At 27.0% G+C, this 25543-nt stretch overlaps 1 protein-coding gene across 1 annotated transcript in view; it reads right to left on the bottom strand.

The window, feature by feature from the left end:
* Positions 1 to 25543, bottom strand: part of LOC129960344 (dopamine beta-hydroxylase-like) — a 148599-nt gene that overhangs the window by 23995 nt on the left and 99061 nt on the right. Inside the window, exons 8-11 of the mRNA XM_056073719.1 lie at positions 20785 to 20967; positions 19403 to 19462; positions 17236 to 17363; positions 11766 to 11919 (exon numbers count right to left, since the gene is read on the bottom strand). Of these exons, the coding sequence (XP_055929694.1) occupies positions 11766 to 11919; positions 17236 to 17363; positions 19403 to 19462; positions 20785 to 20967 (525 nt within the window). The remainder of the gene's footprint in view (positions 1 to 11765; positions 11920 to 17235; positions 17364 to 19402; positions 19463 to 20784; positions 20968 to 25543) is intronic.

Raw genomic sequence — 25543 nt, 5'->3', positions numbered from 1 at the left:
TATATAAAAAATTCTTGATGTTTACTAAATTAAAATCATGAATCTTTCAACGGATAAAAGCCTTTATCATGGGTAGAATCATTTGCTTGTTGATATTTTCTTTCTTATTTTTTCATATTTCCATTTCACTTCGAAGCATCAAATATTAATCAGAATCAATATGTCTGATAAAAAAAAGACGAACTATACAAGTAATTTCTGCTACAAATAGTTTTTAACAGGAATATTTTCCCTCATATTAAACCCCTTCAAAACTATTGAATCGCACCGTATTTCCGATTGCTTCAATTCTTCAATAAAAAAGGTTTTACAAAAATATCTCGATTTGTTGAGAACACAAATGTTAATTTAAAAATAACAGTTCTAAATGTGGCTCCTTTGACGCTTTATTTTGGAATTTCAAATTTCTTTTGTATGATTAAACTTAAAAAGAAAATCTTGTATTTTTGGCCATTTCTCTTTTGGTTTTTTTTTTATCTAGAATGGATTGGAAAAGAAAATTGTTTTGCATGAAAAAGGTAACAAAGGATGACTTCTTAATAATGAAATTTGACATTCTCTTTGCTTTCAAAATGTATTAAAGCCAGGGAAGAACAAAACTATGTCTTAAAAATATTTATTATTTTCTGCTCTTTTTAACTGATCGTATTTAGCTTTTGAGAACACTTATTTATTTTACTGATGTGATAAAAAATAAGAAGATGGTAAAAATATGAATAATTTCTTCAAATATTTGATTTAAATAGAAATAAATTACAAGTACGACAAATTACAATAATTACAAATAAATTGCAAGTACGTTTTTTTTTTTTTTTCATTCAGGAATACCGGAATCCCCTTCCCCAAAATAAGTACAACACATTATCTTGTGAGCTAAAATAATACACCAAACTCAAAGCAAGATTTTTTTTAATATATACACATAATATTATAAAGATATTCTGATATTTAACAATAATATTATTCGCTTTCCCAGCGTTTGTATTTACTATTTTTAAAGAAAAAGTTTTTTTTGCACGTGGAATGTGTAGAAAGCACCAAGAACTCTTTCTCAAAAATTATAAAATCGCCTGTTTTTATTATTATTATTATTATTATTATTGAAACTTGATTCTAACGCTATTGAAAGATATAAACAATCTTAAATGTTCTTACAGAAAAACTAGTTTTGAATAGATGAGTTTTATTAAATTTTAGTATTAAGCAAATATTTAGGTTTAACTTAAAAATTCTTAAAATATTTATGTTAAACCAAATATGAAAGTATTAACAAAAAGATTTTCCAACTTCAGGAACAACAAAATGAGTATTTTGATAATAAAAATAACATTTGCATTGATGTTCCGAAGTTATAAACATGGAACATGTGTTATACCGCATAATAATAATGAACTGAAATGTCCTTATTAGCACAAATTGTTTTACAACATTATTATATTTTTACTATATCAACCGGTATTAAGAATAGTGGACAACATAATGGAAGTATCTTCTGCAAAAGGGTCGGTACACACATGCCTTATACAATCAGACACAAATATTTCAAAGAGTAGTAGTAACATTTCATAATGGAAAGAAAAAAAAATGATAAAAAATGGCTAAATCTTTAAAATAATTTTAGATTCCCCAGCTAATGATAATTTTGATCATTCGTTCAGTTTTACAAGTCTCACAATGGGGCTACATGCTTAAACGAGATTATTCATCAATTTTTGTGACAACGCCGCTTCTTCTAATAGCGAGTATTTTAAATTATGGAAAGTTATGGAAGAATGTTTGCGTTTTGTAAATGCTCTTCCGAGAGCATTTCATATGCTTTGTAGAATGTGATCTGTATTGGTGGCTGCCCACACTGTCCGGAGAAAACGTCTCTAGAAAGTCATTCACAAGATAAACTCAAATCTCCTATTTTCTCTTAAACAAATAAAATCAGAGCCTAAAGCTCCGTAAGAGAGCCTCATATAAGGTTAAAGAACCTCATATGAGGTGTCTCCTGTTTGCTGAACCAGAACTCTCAAAGACATATAGAAGTCTACAGCAATACAACACGATTCAACTCGCACAAGAAATCCGCTTCCGCTGAAAGATCTAATTTTCCTTTTATTGGCAGGACGGTAGTGAGCAATTTATTATCTGCAGATGAGGATTCGCAAAGAATCGCTCTGTGTGTCTCGGTTCATGGATGAAAAGAACATGGTCCCAATATTCCTGTTTCGAAAATTGCTTTTCTAGATCAACAGAAAATTGACTCTCGCCGATATTTTGACAGGAAAGAATAATACCAAGCTTCAGTGGAAAGGGTTCCTCTAAAACCGGATACCATCATTCGATAAACTTTGGTTTGAGATTGTCCGCCTAAAAAACTATAGACAGTGCTAAAGCTGAATTCGTGGTCTAAAAAATCACGAAAACTCATTTTTGATGTAATCAGTCAGGGCCGCATCTCTACAGACCAAAATCCGAAGTAACAAAATCAACCAGTTTTACGCATTCTTAGAACGCATTGTCTTTTAAATTTTTAAAAGGCAATTTAGTAAAGAAAATTTCTTTATTATGTTGACGATTCTGCAATTAATATGCAACATCATTTCTTTAAAAAAAAAGTAAAGTATGTTTTTAACCTGTCATCTAGACATCAATGTATAATAGCTGGATAAACGTTTGATAATGATTTAAGGGTTTAATATTTACAAATAATATTTACAAAATTTCCGCAATAAATGCTTATTTTCTTAACCAAATTAAAATTAGAAACAAATATTAAGTTTACAGCCAAAGAATCAAAAAGAAAGATTAAATGAATCCGGCCCGAACACTTTCTCAAGGGTCACCCTCAGGCAAGGATTCAAACCAGGGATTTTATCTGTGAGGGGTCTGATTTTTGTCCAACAAACTGACCCCTCGTGACCCGAAAATCCCAGAAAATTGAGGTTTTGGAGATAAAATTAGTATCACAAGATTAAAGATAATTATACTCAAACAAGTAAAAACATTTGCAAAAAAACAACCCAAATAAGACCAAAGCAAATTAAACCACAAAATACCATGAAAATAGAACCAAAATAATTTAAACAAAAAGGAAAAAACTTACAAATTGAAAGTACAATTCCGAAAAAAAACAACGTGAGGTAAAAACTTGCTATTGCAAATGCACTTCGTTAAATTAAACTAAATTTAATTTTTTTTAATAAATTCGTATGCGAAAAGGTAAAAGTAACTTAATCAAACTCTCCAAAATGACAACAAGAAAGAGTATCATTCTTGATAAAAGTAATTTTAAGTGAAGCACAAGTGCAATTTACAAATACTTTTGAAGTAAAATTTATTCTGAATAGTGAAAGGTTTCTCTAAGCTGGAAAAAGTTTTTGCTAGCAAATTAAATAAGACACAAAATAATAAATTAGAATTCATAAAAAAGGGTGAGTAAGTCCCTCCTTCTGTATATCACAAACTGGTTTCTGTACTTGAAATGTCTTTAACGAGTTATAATCTTCCAATTTTATACTATTGTAAAACATCAGTATGATCAAAAGACTTTCATTCTTTAAGCTCCCAAATTAGGCTTTTAAAACTAAATCTATGTTTAAGATTTAAAATAAACTTATAAATATATGTAATAATTTCAAATTAATCTAGGCACTATAATTAATGTCCTGATCACTCGAATTACGGCTTCCCTATAACTTTAGCGTCTCACGTATAACTTTAACGTCGCTCGGTCTATTATTTATCTCGCGAAACCAAAATGCTATGTCGACAAATCTCACTTATAAACTTTATTTTTCAAATACTTTATCACGGTCTTTCTTTCCTATTTTCTGCCTTCCTATTCGATTCGCTGCACTGTGTACGCCATGGCTTTAACAAAGAAATATTGACAAAAGATAAGAATTGGATTATTTCCTGGTCATCATGAAGAACAAAACTCGTTAAAGAACTCTATACCTGTGTTTTTAGATCATGCTTTACATATATAATCACAGGTGCCCCTTCACACAACTTGGAGTTCTGTAAGTTCTCATCATACCTCTAAAAAATTGAAACAGTAAAAGGGAAAATTTAATATCATAGGTATGCCTTTGAGCAATATTTAAATATTTGTTTTAAGATTAAAAAGGAAAATTTTTAGTATTTTGATTACAATTGTAAGTGTGAAGGACAGAGGCAACTCCCTCGGCGATAGAAACTGAGAGAATAAGATACATACTCGTAATGAGGCAATATTTGATTTCACATATTCCTTTTAAATCCTTAAAAATGTATCCTCGTTAAGGCCACTTCCATATTTAAACTGCGTTTTAACTTATCATTCAAAATTTCAACAACTTTCTTCGTACATCGCTGATCCACATTTAAATAATTACATAACATTTAGAACTACTGTAATTAATTTCAACTCCACCCATTGTATTTTGAAAACCATGATACAAATATGGACGGGGTGAGACTCTTCATTAAACAAAAATGTGAATAGATAAATTTTTTAATTTTTGTATTCAGGAATGGAATATATAAAATATTTATTTTTATCTATATAAACTAAATATTTTGATAGAACGAATGTAAGACTATTAAAATAGCACCTTAATGCTATCTCCATTTATTCCTTGAAAATACTTGTGATGTGAGAATAATGAACTTTAAATTATGCATAAGAGATTTAATTATGATTAAAAGCATCCATTAATCCGGGCAAGTTAACCGACCTCAAAAGACAGCTATTACATAAAAAATATTCAAGTATTAAAAATCAAAATCAAATGTGGTTATATAATTCACTTCATAATTTATGAATTGGAAAAAATATTCAACTTAAAATTATGGAGTCCACTAAAGATAAAATTTAAAAATCGATAATTTTTTTTAATGAAAACTCTGCTAAGTAAAAAATAAATTGTTACCCAAGTAATAGATTAAATCTGAGATAGTGTTCTGCCCTAAGTTTGAAAATTCTCAATCTTAAAAGAAAACAATGAAAAGGAAAATACAAAAATGAATTTTACACGTTATAAATTAAAATATGATTTGTGCAAGATAATAAATACTATTTCGCTGAATGAAAGCCTCTTTATAATAAGCTATTTAATCACGTTCGTGCATTGTTCCTTAAAATGCTAATTAAAAGCATTAACATTCTTCTGAAATGAACAGCTGTATTGAAAAACTTCAGAAAATTAAATTCTTTCTTCTAGTCTTAAGCTATTGTTCGAAAATTAATTCAATTTAAGCGATTTTGTGAAGTCTTGCATAGTTGTGCCAAAGATTAAAAATTAATTTTTAAAATTAAGGAATTTTTTACAAACTTTAAAAAATTTCTAAAAAGTTAGAAATTAAGGGAATGTTAAGAAATAATATTTCATTACATTTTTTACTATCTTAAATTATTTAATAAATTCGTTAATGAAAAAAGATATTTAGATAATCCAAAAAGTAAAAATTGTTCATTCAATGATCAATATTTTAAATAAAATGCTATCAGTGAAAATATATTCAAAAATAATTCAAAATGGATCAAGATTACCAAGCAATCTTTTTCTTCTTTAATAATTAACATTTATATTACAAAATCATATTCAAAAATTGTTTCCAAAAGAACTTGTTATACGGCTTATATTCAAAAGGAAACTCAGATTATTTTCAATCACATATTTGTTAATATAAACTTCTGCTTAAACTCATAATTGAATTTTCGCCGGCATCCTGCCCTAGGGGTAGCTCGTCTTCCCTGTTATCTGGGCATCCCAGGTTCGAGTCCTGGTTCGGGTATGATTGTTTTTCACTCTGAGTTCTATCTGTAAGGTGTGTGAAAGAGCCCCTCTCCCCCTGTAAAAAGGGGTTGCGCAAGCAAGTGTGTGAGTGTCATCTTCATATGAGCTAGAAGTCAAATTTCTGCCCTCTGGTGCTCAAGGGTCTTGACCCTAAGAAGCTACTGCATCCTCTTTTCGTTGTAAAGCGGACACGGCATCATCAATTGAATACTCGCGTGTAAAATTGGTGTTATTTTAAGAGTTGTTTTACTCGGTAATCAATTAAGCAATTTTAAGTGGAAGGAGTGGGCTTATTTATAACAAATCACTCATTTTTATTTTAAATTGATCGAAGAATTCAGAGAAAAGAATAAAAAAAATAGATTGTTCTTACCTAAGGAAATGTTTAATAAACAAGTGCAATAATGCATTAATAATTATACAAACATAGCATTTATTAGCTAAATAGCAGTAAAACCGGACAATGAATTATCATAAACAGTATTAAAAAGTATTCTGCTAAAATTCAACAAATGTTCCTAAATTATATTTTTTGTCCTAGAAAATCTAAGAGATTACTTAAATTTTCAATTCAATTGATTTAAACACCTTCATTCTTATTAGGATTTGCATACATTCGATCCTAGAATGAAATACTTTAAATAAGCATTAAGCTTAATAGCACAAAATTGAAAGTTTCTAATTTATTGTAAAAGATACAAACTTAAAATCCCTTTTAGATGCAAATAAGATGCATTCTAATCCTTTTCTAGAAATTCCTTTTCGTTTGAAGAAGGGAAACATGTCAATAATTCTTTTACGCTCACGAGTAACATAGGAGGAAGGAAAATAGGAAGAAAATTCTTGCCCAAGGAAACATTAACAGGAAAATATTTTTTTTTTATTTTGAGTAGAGAAAGAAGGAACCAATGCAAAGGGGAGAAAGCTTCAGAAGAACAGTAACTATATGTAGAGAGAACAGTGGTAGCATGCTGAGCTTAGAATATAATTGAAACAGCCTTCTTATTACCATCTCGCAATCCCAAAGTATTTTTACAAATTCGATTATGTTACTTGTGATGAGTTTATAAAGTATTTTGGTTCTATTTAGAGAATCAACCATGAAATCAGTATATCTACTTTATTTTAAGAAATATATTCAAAGTCATAGTTTATTATGAATTTTCTCCGAAATTCTAAAACTTTTTAATTAATCTATTCTTTGTATAAAATAATAAGATAATGTGAGTTTTAAGCTAATAATAAAGTAATGGAAATAAAAAAAAATATTTCACTAGAAATTTTAAAAGATGAATTTTATATACTAGTAAAAATTTATTTATTCTATAAAATTAATAAATTTATTAATTTTAATTAAAAGAATATGTCTGTGTAGGGTCTGAAATTTTCATATTGCACTTCTGTACATTATATCATTTCTTTATAGGAAGAAGTAAAATAAAATGTACAAACTGCTTGTGAGAAGAAGTATTTCCAAGTTAAATTTGATTAACACACTATGGTGATGGTTTAACACATTTATTAAACATAACTTTACACAAATTTTGCTGTTGAACTTTTGTTCTATAACGTTAAAGAGAGATATTCAATGCAGAATAAAGGCCATATACATACAAGTCCATATAATGGCCATACATATCATATACATCAATAATCGGCACAATTTGCAAATTTCAATATCATGATAAAAAGAAACAACCGACCTTTATTATGCAATCAAATGCTATATTTTTACATAATTAACAAAAGAAAAATGAAGTTAACCGTTTAAAGCTGAATCTACGTGTCTTTTTTATTGAATATAAAAGGATTTTTGCGGAAAATGAAGCATTTAATTTGAACTGGATTGCTTTCGTTTAAATTCTTCAAATATTTCAATAATAAGAAATGTAAGACTAGGCAAATTCTATATGCATGAATTTAAATCTTAAATGTATATACGATAAAATATTTCGCTAGGAGCAGAAAGGTCATACTTGAATTATTTTTCAATTACTTTTTCTTTACAGTTTCGCATCTTATATTAGAGCATACCAACTCAAATCTTTCACTAATACAGACATAACCCAAGCTTTCCTCAGAGTCATTGATTATGTGTATAAAATTGGGTAATGTATCTGTCACTCTCATTTTTTTCATCACCATAATGTAACCATGTAATCAGTTCTCTCTAACGTCTAAATAATACTATCCCTCCATAGATAAGATGTTGAATACGCCCATTTTCTCGATTTTCACTTTAACCGTGTCCCAATGGATGATTTCTAAATTCTCAGATAAGTATACACTTCCATTTGAAAAACTTCTCTAAATAATAAAGAATTAAATATTATGTTGTTCGAGTCACTAAATGTAATGCCAAAAATATTACAAAATATAAATTTTATATAATATATTTTTTCTTGGTACACTAGCATTTAAATTTTCAAAATGTTTTAAAACTGACTTCATAACTGAAACTTCATAGTTATGAAGATTTGAATGTTACAATTTTAGACTAAGCCACTCCAATTTTAAGAAACAGCTGAGAACACTGATTGAATGATCTCCCGAGTGTCGATAGTTGAAATGATCTAAAAATATCTAAAACAGAGATATTCAAAGTTTCTTAAATTCGTCAGTTTTAGTCTCAGAGATCTGGGGTCCTTTTGTTAAAAATCTTAGTGAGACAAGGATATTTTTCTAAATAGACTAATAGGATTGAGATATATATAAATATCATAGAATTTTCAAGACTACATCTACTGATTCAAGTATAATTCAAAAGTGTCTAAATATTTTTAAATAATAAACTGTACTTACATTTACTACTATCTTATTAATAGATTTTCTTATATATTTATTAAATGTATACAGGCGTATAAAGTATAAATGTATTATTGGAAAAATAAATCTGAATATATTGCAATTGAAACATACTTCAAAAGCTCATGAAAGGCCAAACATCAATGCATCGATCAAACATCAGAACATAAACAAATGTTCCGATTATTTGCCAGTTTTGTCGCGAACTGAATGTTTGAATCGGTCTTACTTTTTGAGACTAAATTTCAATCATTATAGCAGACATTATTTGTTATTTTTATTTCACCTAATATAAATATCACAAATCTTATCAAAAAATGAAGAGACAATAGCTTGAAATATTTTATGATATTTCAAAATTCGTAAATTTCAAAAGATTACAGCGCAATGATTCAAAATACCTTTACCGTATCTTTTAAGCATAAGTATGTACAATATTAGGCCTAATTATAAAAGTATGAAACCATAGAAAATGTAACCATGATAATAAGAGATCATTCTATCTGCCTCATTTAAAATCTGCTAACATTTACAGAAATGGGATGTTCTCAAGTAAATAAAAACAATTAATCTAAAATAATCACAATATTGAAATTTATTAAGGTGTATATTTTTCGTTTTATCAGTTAATTGTTACATTATTCCTTGAATAATCGCCATACTTTATTTTAAAGTAAAAATCCCTTTTAAAATTTGAAGTGTAATTGGTAATTCACAGCAACAGAGACAAATAAATATTTTCTCATTAAAAAATATATATATTTTTCATCTTGCATAAGGAATCAAATTATTGGACATAGTAATTAAAATACAAGTAATTTATAAAAAGTTATCTAATCTTGTTCCTTTGCTTGCAAGTAACAAAATTTAAATCTTAGATTGGATATTTTAATATACCTGGAATAAATGAATTATCTCTTCAAGATATTTTCTTCACGAATGCGATGAAATTCAATTTGAAAAAAAAATCCTTTCAAATTAAAACTAGTTTTGAATTTCAAAATCTAAAAATAATAATTTATTCTGAATCATCTCCAGATACATTTACTGATACACATGTTAGAAAACCGATTTTAAGTCTAACAGTGAATTTTCTACTGAATTTTCAAAAACGCATCTCACATTCAGATTTTTTGATATATAGTTTACTCTCTTCCCTAAATTAGAAAGTCAAAGAAAGGATATAATAATTAAGGGAGTAATTAAATTCGTTTGCTGAAGAGAAGTGTTGAACTACTAATTGATGTCAAATTATTAAATTTTAAATAAATTATTCACTAATTATTTCATAAATACTTTCCATTTAACAAAAAGGAACGTGATAAAAATTAAAAAAATAATAATAAATTCTTAACTAACCAAACTCGGCAATCAAGGAACAGTACATAGGAATATTTGAATTGTTTGTTGCTCTGATAACTAAATAACACTTTTGTATTCTTCTATATATCAAAATAAATATTTTTATAAGAGCGGATACGCTGGAGGAAATTTCTTGCACATTACACCAAGCTCGTAAAATTTACTGCAAAAATTCAAAGCTTTATTTTATAACATCTTCTAACTCTTTTTTAAATTTAGTATTGCTTCTAAAGGTCAAAATTCTGCTATCCTTAAAATTTACGCAGATGCTTGAATTCAGTTCTTGGTTCCCTCAAGATTTTGTTGACCCATAGCAATATTTCTTCCTTGAAATAAAAGAAAAAGTTTTAAATTATTTTTTACTCAAACAGAGTGTTATAAGTGCCTTGGGATTTAATTTCATGAAATGGCTTGTTTCGAAAGTTTAAAACTTCAAACTGTTTAGATAGCGCAAAGGTTAGAAGTAAAAAGCAGAAGGGGCACTAAACCGAAAATAATACTACCATTAATCAGGTAAGCGCTTCTATTTGAAAAAAAAAAATCAGGGACATAGAATAAATATCCAATTATCTTCTTATTGAAACAGCATTATTGTATAGAATGAGAAAGCATAGTCAAAATGTATTACATTGCTTTGTGTCTTTAAATTCAATCATATATAACAACAAAAAGCAAAGAATGTGTGAGCAAATTTTTCTTACATTTTATCATAAAATTATATATAAATTGCATAACAAATACAACTTTAATCACACAATGAGACGGTATTTATCGCGTTGTAAGAATAATAAATATTTATTAATATAGCTGCACACATTTTAAGAAAATTTTCTAAATTTTTTTCACTTATTCTTATAATTAAAGAATTCTAACAAAACTGATAATAAATGTAGTGCGTTAAAATGGTAATATATTTTTCAAAAAAAATACAAACAAAAGCTATTAAAATATGAAACTTTAAAAATTAAAAACATTTTTTTTCTATCGTATCTTAAATTGGTTTTGAAATGATTATGAATGACTTTTTTTTTTTGCAGATATCTATGTACGTCCGCCTTTGTTTTTAATAATGCGAAATAATTCATTGTTTATTTATTCATCTATTAAATTGTTAATTTGTTAAATATACCCTAGGATATCAGACAAGCTCTTTTAAAACTTTTAAAAACGTTACATCCTTGCTTCCGCTAAATATTAACATACACAAACAAAAATAAGAAATTGCCTTAAATTCTTAAATTTAACTGTTAACTTTTCTAAATTAATTGTCAAAATTAATTATTAAAAATATTTTCAAATTCCACTGTTACATTTTCCGATAGGATTTTAACACAATTTCCCTTAAAAATAAAAAAACATATTTAAACAATGGATTTTTCATGATTATCTAGAAAGCAAAGCAAAAAAAAAAATCGATATGAAGTCTGCAGTTAATAAAACTCTTGCAAAATACTTTTTTAAAAATTTTCTATAAAATAATTTTGAGCTCTTTTTAAAAAGGGAAATATCACTATAATGAATGCATTACATTTTATACCAAAGCTGAATATCAGAATTTTTGATAAACACTTGTTCAATTCATTTTGTTACATTTTTAAAGATCATTCAAGATAAATTATTTTAAATAATTTTTTTTTCTTAAGATAGCTTTAAATAAGAATTAATTGAAACCTTTTCCTAGAAACGGCAATAATGACACCAAGCAATTCAAATACACCGCATCGTGATTCCTTCTAAATTCTTTTGAAGAAGTTCGAAATTTCTTTGAATAGTGATCATATATTTTTCCTGAAAAATATTTTTCGTATTCGTAATGAGTGCTTTACTTACCGGGAATCGATCTCCAGAAGACTGATTACACTGCATAGATAGAGGTGCGTTGGAATACAAATGATACAGGAAATCTGCATTAGCTTGGCTCCAGTGGATAGATTGATAGTTTTCATCAACTCCCTTAGATTCAGAAGTTCTTTCATCATTGTATCTAAAAATAATAGATTAAAATTATTAAAAATATAGTTTCAATTTAACATTCTCATAAGAATTTGATCAGTAATAAATAATATATTGGTCATGATCATAAATGTTTGCAAAATAACAACCAACTGTTAAACTTATTTATATAAAATTTAGAAATAGTAGCTGTTCGCAATTTGTACATATGATGTTGCTATGGCATTTTATTGCATTACAACAAAACTGCATTTAGGCATCATTAACATTTTTGTATTTTTAGAAGTTGTTTCATCATGCGTTTTAACACTTATAAATTACTGAATTTTTTTTTTTATTTATTTTTTTTTTTTTTTTGCTTGAAATGGATTATTTTTCTAAGGAATTAATTTTAATTACAAAAATTATATTCAAAGTAAACTTTTTACATTATTTTACTTATTATTACCTTACTTATATGAATATTTGTATATTAATAACTGGGTAACAGAAAATGTGCTGTGTTGTGTTATTTACAAAAACCATTTTATAATATAATTAAAATTAATTGAGTAGCATTTATTAACATCATTGAAAATTACTCAACGAAATCGATTCTTTTGATTAAAAATCTGAATAATGTTTCCATGGTATTTTTTAACAGATGATTATTGAAAAAAATTTATCCAATGAATTCATTGAAAATTAAGTAACCTAACTTAATTTAAAATGCGTTTCAATTTTTCTTCACGGTGAAAATAAATGCCTATGTTCTGATTTTCTGATTCGGTCTAAAGAATAGAAGAGTCAAGATTAAATATTGTTATTCATATATTTTAGTATTAGTGCAGAATATTGTGGCCAAGGAAATATTCATATAGAAGAGAATATAATGTAAAATTCAACGAGTATATGAAAAATAAAATAAAAAATTGACAATGGGTAAAATTAGCCTTTTTTTGATCGGCTTGTGTAACTTTCATAGTACGGTTTTCTAGGACATTTTAAACATACAGGTTAAGAACTAGTATAAAAGTCAACTTATAAATTCTGTATATATCTTGGTATATTAATATAGTTTATAAATTTTTCGAAATACATTATCATTAGAAAAATTAATTATGTATGAACATACATATCGGAATCAGTTGAATACAAACTTGCATCGAAAAACTCTTCTGTACAATTATACTTATCACTAAAATCACTTTCTGCTTCATTTAAAAGTGCCTGGAGCACTACTTCATAATAGGATCAGTAAATTGAATGATATTTCGAGGCCCAAGTTTTAGCGCCATCTGCTAAGCCTTGTTTATCATTGGGACACTAAACAGGGAGGTGCGGTCTTAGAGACCGCGCTCAAATAAATAACTGAATTATTTAAAAAAGCATCCGCTGAAATCGGTTGAAAAAGAGCACATGTATTGAAGGTCAAAAAACAGGAAGCTACAGGGTCAATCCATTCAAATGAGCTAAAAATAGAATAGGGGTGACTGAAAATCCATCACTAGTGGTCTCACAGATCGCACGTCCCCAGTTAAGGACTAATATTGTTCTGACATTATTCAGAAATGAATGAAATAGATTTTTGCATCCGCGATAAAGATTTTAAGCATCTTTTCAGTAATGAGGTAAGGCAGTCCATCATTAAGTCTTTGCGATATAATAAATTTAATTGCAAGTCGGAATTTCCAAAATCGATCTGAGATGAAATTTATTGAAATTCGTTCCTTATTAGACTTTAACCTCTAAAGTTTGCTTAATTGACTCTTCAAGCAATTTATCAAATTTAGAGATAGTCATGTGATAGAGATGCTTTTGGATGGAAGAATTAAATAGTTTAAATTAGTCTTCCGCAAAAAAGGGTATCATCAAACATTGTTATTCATCTTGATCACTCAATTTTTCTTCAGAATCAATTTGTAAAAGCATCTTAATTTAAATTATTATCATTTTTGAAATCCACTGAATTGGTGGTTATTTTAAAAAACAGTCAAGTTTTCACTAATTACATAAAGAAATCTTTTCAATAAATATATATATATATATATTTTAAAATTATAGTATAATTTTACAAAGGATATTTTCAAATAAAAAATAATCGTTTAATGTAGGTAATTGTCTTTCCTTCTAAAGAAAGTGAGATATGGGAACGAAATTAAAAGACTGCTATTTTTTTATTATTATTATTTCACGAACTACATGTATTATATCTTCAAATAGACAGAGGTAGCAAAACAAAGAACATTAGAGAACCGAATAAATTTATAGAGTTCTATTATGAGAACCAGGCTAACAATTAGAAATCAAAGATTAAATGATATTTAATTTGGATCTTTAGTTCAAAGCTTCTAGCTTTAAGCTATGTAGATTATGAAGGCAAGTCTCGTAATTATTACAGGAAAATTCAGTTGAAGAGAATGACATATTCTCTTTAAGATTCTATGCTGCATCAAATAAAAAGACATATCTATAATGTCAAATAAGGCCTTAATGCATTAGGTATATTTATTAGGTATATTATATTAGGTATTATACATACGTTAGGTATATTTTAACTTTCATATATGAGAGTTTCTAAGTAGTCGAACCAAGAGACACCATCAACCAGCCTGCCACTGTGGTCTCAAGTGGCACACGCACATTTAAAGAGAAATATATGTATAAAAAATGTAAATCTGCCAAGCATACCCTTTTGTGCACATGATTGTAAAAATTAGATTTTTATTTGCATATTATAGTCTTACAAACAATTTTGAAAGATGTTTATTCAATACAAATTCAATTTATTTGCATGTTTTATGTGCACGAATTTAAATTAATATTTTTTCTGAATTTCTTAATATACAGTGAGAATTGCAAAGCATTTTCATAAATAATACATTCAATGCGACTTACATTTGCAAAGTGTTTCTTAAGCATTTTTAAGAGAAAAAATATAATCCAAGATTTTAAATTATTTTCTTTTAAAAAGAAAACGGGCCATGTTTCTTTAAACCTTCCATTTTATTATGAAGTCCTAACTAGAATTCTTTTCTTTGAAATTCTCTTTGAATTCTTAAGAAATTTTGTATTTTGCTTCGTTTTAAAAGTAGTCGTTCTTTTTTAATTTAACTGATATGTTTCTGATGAGCTAAGAAATTCTCGAAAAAAGTATTATTCAATAGTGATCTTGAAAGTAGCAATAAATATAATTCTATCATAGGATGGTTTATCGAGGTTACAAATTAGTTTTGCAATTCAAAGAATACTATGTGCCTGCAAAGGTATTATTTCCAACTCTTATCAGAAACTTTGTGCTTTTTTTTAAAAAAAAAAATCTAAAATAGTTTTTTTCGCTTTTGTATAAATAAAAAAATGCGTCTACACTAATGATAGCAATACTTAAACAAAGATCCTGCGGTTTCTTTTAGTTTCATTTAACATAATTATCAAAGACATTTGACACGATTTAGTAAAAGGGAAAGTTGAGGAAAAGTTTCAGAAAAGAAACAAATACAATTAATAAAAACTCAGTTGATTAAGAAGAATCAATAGCAAACTTTTCCTTTTTTATTTTCATTTTACATCTTTGTAGTTTCAAAAATTTATATTTTATTTTTGTTTTGCTTTTGTGAAGATACAGGATTGTTAATAGAATATTAACTATATAGAAGACACGTAAAATTTTGGAATATAATTTTTAGATAAAATTTAAATAAAAAGTTAAATATTTTTCAATCCCTTCATTTTTATAATATGTCAAACTATTGGAAGATTCATGTTAAATCGTTTTTTTTTAATTCAAAAAGGAAAAAATTCATTCTGTAACATTTACTGTTTTATATTGCGACTATTTCTAATTTATGACTGTCAAAAACCTTATTATTCTCTGCTGTGTAAGTCTGTGAGCTCAAATAATAATTGGAAATATTGTTTTTTTTCCCTTTTAGAAACAGGCATATTACAACCAAAAGAGTATATGATTACGTTTTGCTTAAAATATTCTGATACTAAGAAAAAGTATGTCTCTTATTCATACTACACCATGTTTTCAAAGAAGATTAGTTCACATTTGTGCTACAAGAGAAGCAATGATCATAAAACTCGTTTAACTATGAAAAAGTAAGAATTACCATAACTTTCATTAGGTCTTTTTACTTCGAATATACTTCGAAATATTAACAAAACTGAACATGCTAATTTCTCAGATTTATCATCATGTGTTAATCTTTCCTCTAGTCATGAACATTTAATTCAAAATTTGCATCAGTTGAAGAATTTTTAATTAAACTTTTTTATTTATTATTTTTCTTTGCTTTCTTACCAGAAAATTTTATATAAATTTATTTGTAATAAATACAAATCAAGAGCGCATTTGGAAGGAGATTATAATAAAGAAAACTACAAATATTGTTCAAAAAACTTTTTAGTTCTGAATAATATTCAAGTCAGTTTCATTTAATTCCCTTTTCTTAATTAAATTATGTTATTTTTTTTTCTTTTTATAATAATAAATTAAGCACGCTGAGTGATTTTGAAATAATTTCAAAATGTGAAAAACAGGAAAAAGAAAATTGTTAACTGCAAAATAAAAATATTATTTCTCCTAAGCTCCTTATTTACTAAGTAAACTGTGATACGCGAAGCTTAATTTACATGAAGCAGCATTTGGAAGAAAAGGTACTTTTCAGCTTTTCTTTGTGTAAAGGATAGTAAAGCTTTACAATAGAATTATATTTCTTCATAAAAAATTAAGTATCTAGTAACATTGTTTCGTAAATATACTATTAAACTAGTATAATTATCGAGTAAAATTTATTTTGAAACAGGGCGATAGTTCCATATTAATATTTTAAACTAAAATCGGTCCAACTTTTCCTATTAAAATAATATAAAGAAAAGAATACTTTTATGCAAAATATGTATTCTGTTTAATAAGGAAAACAAATATATTATGTTCCTAAAAAAGACAAAGATATATTAACTATCTCCACACTTATATAAAGTATTTGTACAAGTATTTTTTAGAAATTAAATGATTTTTCAATTTTCCTAGAAATTAAAGTTTGAATAGAAAAAGCTACATTATATTCGTCGTCATATATTAACATTTGAAATTGTTATTAAAATTAGACTCTTGAAAATATTGTATTACTTGTTGTGATAATAATATTGTTTATCAAATTCGATATGCATTTTCTTATTTTTTAAAATTTATAAATAAGTTGAAGAGAAATTAAGAAAAGATTTATCTAAGATATAAAAACAAATAATCGAAAGATTTAGATGTTCTCAGCCATCAAGTCGTAGATAAAGTACCGATCAATAAATTCCCTGCATTATATTTACTTTCAAATTAATACAAAAAGTGAAAGAATCAACTTACTGTCTCATGTATCGGAAATAACTTCCAAGAACTTTCGTGTCGATTGAGCTTTTACAGACTTCAAGATCAGACTTCGGATAATAATGGACATAGTTGACGCACATTTCTTCACTTATAGCATATCCACCCTATTTTAAATATCACATTTAATTAAAGTAAATATTTTACTTGAAGCAGAATAAATGCACTATAAAATTCCAAACTCTACAAACTTAAAATATACATAAATTAAGTTTACTGACGCTCGTCTCCCTTATCCAAACCTATTACAAGTTTCTGGCATCTCTGACAAACTAGAATGCAAATGATTGCCGGAGTACTTCATTTGTCAAGCAAAGCGAATGAAATAATTCATGCCGCGGCCTTCCAAATGGCAGAAGATGCCATCGAACGGTAGGCCAATGCCTTCTTAACCACGCTGTATTACTGCATCATTTACGTTAAAATATAATATCTGCAGATAACTTTATCAAATATAGAGATCTTTCCTTCAGCTAAAAAGATTTCTTTGAAAGAGAGCTCCGTTAATTATATATCATATAATGGCATGAAAAATTTTTTTGTAAAGAAATGTATGAAAATGCCCTTATATAGTATTTAGTTGGAAGAAATATAAGAGAGTAAAAAAGTTTATTCTTTTGTAGGTTTCCTACCTCGGATCCCAGTATATAGTATTTTAATTAACATCTTAATTATTAATAGCTCCAAAATGCCTACGTAGGATGCAAACAAATCAATTTCCCAATTGTATCGTCCAAGAACACGTAATTCTAAAAATTAGTATAAAGTAAATATGATATACAAAGCATTTGAGAAGAGTGTCAGTTTTATGCAAAATACTTTGAAATTTGCTTTTCTAAGTCTGAAAATTTAAAATAGCATCTCCTTGATTATAACCATCCACGTTTCTTAGAAGCAATATTTAAATTTTCGAATAACATAGTAAAAAAAGAATCACTTCATCGATTTTGAACACTTTCTATTTTTTCCCTTCAAAAGAAATCTCTCAAGTTCTCTTATGAAACTTCAAACTGAACGTTTTCTACATGCCATATTTATATTTGTTGAATGCATGGTGAAAAAAATATCTTCCTCGGTTTTGAATACTTATTTTATTTTATTTTTCTTTCAGTATAACCTTCTCGAATTCTGTTACGAAATTCCATATATTCTCCTTTCCCAAATAATAATTAATGCTTTAATAATTTTTCTTTGATCTAGCTCAAAGTCTACATTTTACTTCAAGTCAAATATATTGTAGAAAAATAAAATTTAAATGTCATGAATTGAAATTCATAAATATTTAAAATTCATATATCAATCTCTATTTTATTACAATCAAAAGAAATACCTTGTTCCGCAACAAAAATCGATGCTGCTTATAGGGAATAGTGTATTTGTATATAATGGAATCCATCCCTTTGTTTGAGTAACACAAAACTACTAAAACGCAAAAAAAATTAAACGAACAAAATTTTTAAAAAGAGTGCAATTTGTAAAAGATTTGATCGACAACTTAATACAAACAAATACGAATTTCAATTCAAAATCTAAACTGCCTAGAAGCTTATCCAAACATTTTCAATATTAGCAACTACCTTTGCATTGGCTGGATAGCAATTGTTAGTATTGTTTTCTATAATAATCATAATTTATCATCAAACAAAAGGAATTTGTTTTAATTAACACCCAGCGAAACTGAGTAAATTAATGAAATTCATCAATTTCAGAGACCATTAAAGTGAAATATCGCTGGTTTGGTGTGGAGAGGGAGGTGCCAGCTCAGGTGTCGTCCTCGTCATCTGACCGAGGTTCAAAATTACGAGGTCAATCCCAAAATAGCCATAGAGTTGCTTTAAAACGGGATGTTAATATAACTAAACTAAATTAAACTAAACTAAAGTGAAATATCTTTAAATACCCATTCATTAGATGGATAATTTATCATAGATTTTAGGGCTAATGAAAGAAATTATTTAACATAACAGTGATTAAATTAGAATCAAATATGTGAAGTCTGATTTTTCTGATTAGAAACCCTTAAAGAAAGTATAATTGCTATAGGAAGAAAGTTCCATTTAATTCAATTTTTTTTGTTAAATTATTAGCAAGTGACTATTTTATTTCAGTACTTGTTAGAGATTGACAAAAGTATACAGAATCTTACCAAAGTAATATTTTCACGATCCACAGTGGAATAATGGCATGTTGTAAGCAATGAATCTCCCTGAAATCATAGAAACAACAATTATTTCATATTTCAGTAGTATATAATTTTTAATAAAAATCTTAATTCTTTGATAGTTGTAAAGATTATTTTCAGGTTATTTCCAAGAAAGATTCAATCAAAAATTCGTAATCCAATAAAATATCAGATAAATAGTTTGATTATAATATCTATTTACTTATTTTTGTGCATTTCATGCTATAAAACAAAAATAATCGATTTCTAAAAAAAATTATAATGTGTTCTCACAAAATATGCTAGTAGAATGAGAATTCTCGCACCATGATTTTCTATTAGCTTTTGAAAAATGCATGCGAAAAGTAAGAAAAATATTTCACACAATACCTTTATGCATTTGTAAAAATAGAAAAAAAGGAATTTATTTGTAAAGAGGAAATCAATTCTTTAGATAAAGTAGCTTTATCTAGAAGTCTAATTATTTTTTTTGCATAAAGAAAAATTAATTAATACAAAAAAGTAGTTAAATGAAACTTGGAATTTCAATTCCTTTTGTTTCATTTCCAAACATTTCATGAATAAAGAATAGAAAAAAAGTGAAAAGCTACTTTAATTCTAGAGCTCTTAAAATATTTTGATCCCTTTTGAAGAATATTTCCAAAAAGTATTTGATAAACATAATTTTTCAAACTTAATTAGCTTTATTTTCTAATTTTATTAAATTCTATGACTATTCTATATAATGAGACATTATATAGTTAAATAGTTATTGTTATTAATTACTTAAAACAATGACATAGAGAAAAACTGGAATAGTAGTTTATTTTGAGTATTCAATAATAATCAAATGTTAAAATAGAAAATTCGAGGTTGCATACCTAAGTCAGTCATATTCAATTTTGTCTAAATGAAACAGTTATAAAAAAAATGTGAAAATAAAGATTAGCAGTATTGAAGCATATCATATCCTGAATCTACGTAAAACATCATCGAAACGAAAAACATTTATTTTTTATTGAAATACTAAATGAAAAATTAATATAGGGAAGAACCGGGTTGACTAAGCTTCTGAAATATCTTACGAATTATTTTCTGAAACAGAGGCAATTCTATATAAAGTTTAAAATGAGTATGAATTATTTTTCCTTACTTTGAATACCAACAATATTATTTTTAAAATTCTCTTTCAGTAAGCAAATATATTTTACAACAATTTCCACTCATGGTAATTTTATAAATAAATTAATACACAATTAATTACTAATAAATAAATACACAAAAATTTCTATTAATATAGAATGAAATTTGCTTTGGTAACTGTGTTATATAAACAACATGACCCATTTTATTGTAATTTTACTTACTGGTAAAATTTTAACTTGGCGCTTCAGACGGCGAATTTCTTGAAAATGAGTGCTATAATGGTTATCTCGATTAAGTTCTGGTAATTCAGCTGATCCTCTGATATGCTTTGTATATACTTTCGTTCCAGTAAGATGAGTATGAAGCTGGGAACCAAAAATCACGATTCCCTCAGCTGGTATACCCTGAAATATAAAATTAAATAATGTTTTATCGTGTAGCGTCATTTGTTAATGATTATAGCATAGGACAAAAAAACATGATGCTTTCTTACTTTCTTAAAGTTTTTAATATGATAATTCAGAACTGATATTCAATAACTTGCCGAGAATTCATGATGACGATAATAAGGTATTTTTATTAAAGAACATGACCTCTGCATAGTCACCAAAGTAGTGAAGAGTGAAACAAAATAGCGCACCATTTTTAGGCAAATGACTGATAACTTTTGTTCCAAGAATATTTGATAAAGGTTTTCTTTTCTGCCTTGTACACAATTGGTATAGGTCGTTCGAACTATTGTCAACCTATTAGAACTATTTCCACCTTGTCAACCCAAAGACTATGCTGGTGCTTTTTATAAATTGTACTGTTAGTGGGTTTTTAAAACCCATAGGTGTTAGTTATCCCACATCATTCCTTGAAAATGCAATTTGATCCGTGAACAGTATCTACCCTAAGATTTATTGCCTTACTGCCACAGAAACTCTTCTAGCGATCATCTATTGCATTTGTAAACTCATGTTTCTGTTTCATAATTGCTTAATTTATCATTGCGCTTCTCATTGAATAGTTATCTGTATCATCCTATATTATTGCATTTATAACAAAGGCTCATAGATACAGAATAAACTGGATTTTTTGGAGGTAGCTTTCAAAAATATCCAAATACACAACATTTCTCACTCTTTTAATGTACTTATTTATCATATATTACAGTATGTTAGTTTAATGAATAATTTATAAATATAATAATCACAATTTTGAAAGCAGCTCCTTTCAAAAAATATTGACGCATCATTTTGCATTAATATTTTTGAAAAATAGTATTTTTGTAAATGGTATATCTTCGCCTAGTCTTAGTAATTGGCTTCTTTCCTTGCTTGAAATCAAATTTTTGGTCACATGAAAACGTTTTAAAGATACAAAAGAGGAGAATGTATTTTCGAAACGATTGTAAACACCAATATTTAACTCATAGTATAGAATGATCTGTATATATGTAGTATAGAATGTACATAGTATAGAATGAATGCAGTAAGGTTAGTGTTTCTTCGATCATAAAAAGAAAGAATAAATACACAAAGCAATCTTTGATAAGTGTAACATGTGCATTATCCAAAACAACACCTTTTTGGAAAATAGCTTTTCAGATCCAAATTTCTTCCAACGTTTTGGCACAAATCTCTAAAAAAAGTTATTTTAGCAGCTATAACTGGTTATAAACTCATTTCTGTTTACCTTATTGCTTTAATGAGTCAAACAAATGGGTTTTGCTTGACAGATAAATAAAATTTAATAGACCATTATGTTAAATATTTGAACCTGAATATTAAAATCATTTTTAATTAGTCCGCATTTTAAATAACCTTAAGATATTATATTGGCTTGATACATTTAGCTATAAGTGTGCTACATTTATTTAGAATATATATTTATCAGAATCCGTAACTTAAAAGGATTAACAGAGTATAAAATTGAGTTAGAACATGGTATATAATCTATTTTAAGTTCTATCACGCAACTACATTTAACACAATCTCCAGAGAGAGCGGCCACGCATTTCAGAAAGCCATCACTATTCACCTATACATTGACTATTTTATCGGATTATTGCAAGCATGTATCTAGAGATTTAATCTTTCTGGGATTTGAAACGACGTCGATTCAATGGAAATCTTCTAGGCTGAATTAAAAGCGATGCGAGTAAATCATTTTGTTAACTATTTATATTTGCCAGCTTTTGCATCGAAAATGGTAACGTTTTCACCGACGGTTTTAACAACTTTTTGTGCATTTATAGTACACTTTATTATTTTGTCAACTGAACTATTTAGCATCTTCCATCAATTTTACTCAATGCTCGGTTTCTTTATTTGGAAATATTAGATATTTATGATTATAATTTTAAAAATTCAACTTAATAAGCGAGCTTAAAATTTTAACTTTAAAACTTTCTTGCATTATTTCGAAAAAACGTGGACATGATTTATTTGTAGCAATTAAATATTATACAAATAGCAAACTCATATATGTAAAATATGTGCGTTTTTAAAAACGAACCTATTTAATTAAGTAATTTTCTTTTTAATAAATTTCATTGAATTTGTTAATTTTCTTAAATTATATCATACAAAAACTACGCTTACTCTCTCAATATCTGAAACCATGAATCAAGTATATAATTAAGACAGGATTTCCTAAAAGTATAATCTAATGCAGTTATCGGAATTCTATTTAAAAAGACGTCGCTGCAGTCATCAGAAATCTATTCAAAATGACGTCGTGCAGTCATCAGAATTCTATTCAAAAAGACGTCACTTAATTCGAAAAAGTCAATCAAACTTATAAGGTAAAATTGTGGGCGTCTCATATATGTATCTTCATGTAGTGTATGGAAATTCTGAAGTAAAAAAACATGAAAATGTCATCTGATGATTGCAAATATTAATTGAAGTAATGCTGTTTTGAGTATCGACGATAGTCAAAATAAAAATTAGAAAAATATTCCTTTAATGGATAATGCATTTTCAACAGATCTCCAAACAAAAACGTATGATTCATTGAAATTTAGACAATTTTAATCTAATCCAAGTTTATCATCCATACAGCATTACTTCAAAATTAAGTGTATATTCATTCATAAAGTCCCCTACAGCGATAAAATTCTTAATGGATGTTTTGCTCATCAGATATAAGATATTTATAATGACAATATGCTAAAAAGAAGGTAAACAGTCTGTTTTTCTGTAAAAACAAAAAAAATCTGTATTTAGTATTGCGCATACAATCTTACAACATAGTAAAATTGAATCATGTATCTATTTTTCCAGCGAAGAAATGGATGGAAATATTATTATATTATTAATTCTGAAATATTTTTCACTACATATAAGCATTTATTAACGTTACTAAAATATAACTGAAACTTCTCTTAATTATATAATGGTGAAAGTCCATAATTATAATTCTTAATAAAGTTTTATATAGTTTTAGCTATTAAATATAAAGTGTGAAATAATATTCAATGTCTTTTCTTTAATGCTTTATTAATTATTCAAAATTACTTTAATATTGAAAATAATATTGATTTTCCCTTGTCTAATAGTAGCTTATTATTAGTATTAACGTATTGAAAGTAAAATAAACACACATTAAATACAAATAACACATACTATAACTGAATTATCATAACATTTGAAATCCTCTGATTCGTTAAAAACATGTTTACACTTTCATATAACTAGTACCATCAATAACGCACTAAAACACGTAAAAATTAAATTTTAAATTCTGTTTAACATTTGATGATTAATTTTCAAAAGCATAATTAAAAAACACATTGACATGTGTCAGAAATATAAAAATTATATAATATCATAAAAATCCTTTCTAAGGGATTTGACAAATAATATTTATAAAATCCCTTTTTGTAAATAACAAATTTGTCCCAATTAATTGAATTATTTTAATCATTTAGATGGAAAATGAATTTCATTTAAATGGCTTTCATTCCTATGAATATTTTATGATTTTCTCAATTTTCAGTAGTTATCTCTGCAAACTCTGACGTTATTTTAATTTATAAAATCAATTCTTGAAAGGGTACTTTTAATTTTTGAATACATTGTAGAAAAGATAATTTCATTAAAAATATCAAATACCGGGAAATTCTTTAATATAATGCTACAAGTATGCATAACTCTCACGAAATATGGCAGAAACAAGGGGAGTAATTATCACTAGCCATTCACACCAAGTTTAGAGCGATAATTTGGAATTAATCTCCAAGGGTACTCTGGTGCAAATGCCAGAGAATGCCACATGGGGTTAACTACAGGATATGACGCATGCTAAAATATTTAATTATTTAAATTCCGCTTGCTTTAGTTCTTGCTTCAGTTCCGCTTCGACATTAGTGCTTTAATTAGCCTATTCTGTACGCCGTACCCATAAAATCCACTTAAAATTCATCTTACCGTACAAGGAATTCATAAAGTTACGAATACATATAATTATTAAAATAGTAGGGCAAATATATTATTAAAATTTTAGGAAATTTGCTTTTTTTTAAAATTACTATAGCATATTTGCATTTTTACCCTGTTTGTGCATAAAAATACAGTAATAACTATAATAAAGAAATTATTTTATAACTTAAGTGCCACAATTGAAACAGCAAGCGGATTATTTTGGAAAGAGACGCCTTCATTTTTAAATACTGTCAGATGGCGAGAAATATGAGGACACTTGCTCTCCAAAATTCTACACAGTTAGAATGTGAGAATTTTGGACATTATTTGTGGATTGCTGGTCCTACGTATGCAGTCTCAAAACCGATAGGTCAAGGTAGTCTTCAGAAAAAAAAGAGTAAATTTCAAAGCTGTATGTTTAATTATAATTATTTCCTCACTTGAAAGATTTTAAAAGATTATTTCAAATTATTTATTTTCTGAATCATATCGCATGCATTACACTGAATTATTTATCATGCATACTTATTAACACTTAAAGAATTTTTAACCACTTACATTTAAATAA

The sequence above is a fragment of the Argiope bruennichi genome, chromosome X2 (assembly GCF_947563725.1).
Source record: "Argiope bruennichi chromosome X2, qqArgBrue1.1, whole genome shotgun sequence".
Classification (NCBI taxonomy): Eukaryota; Metazoa; Arthropoda; class Arachnida; order Araneae; family Araneidae; genus Argiope; species Argiope bruennichi.
This window is presented reverse-complemented; position numbering and strand designations above follow the sequence as displayed.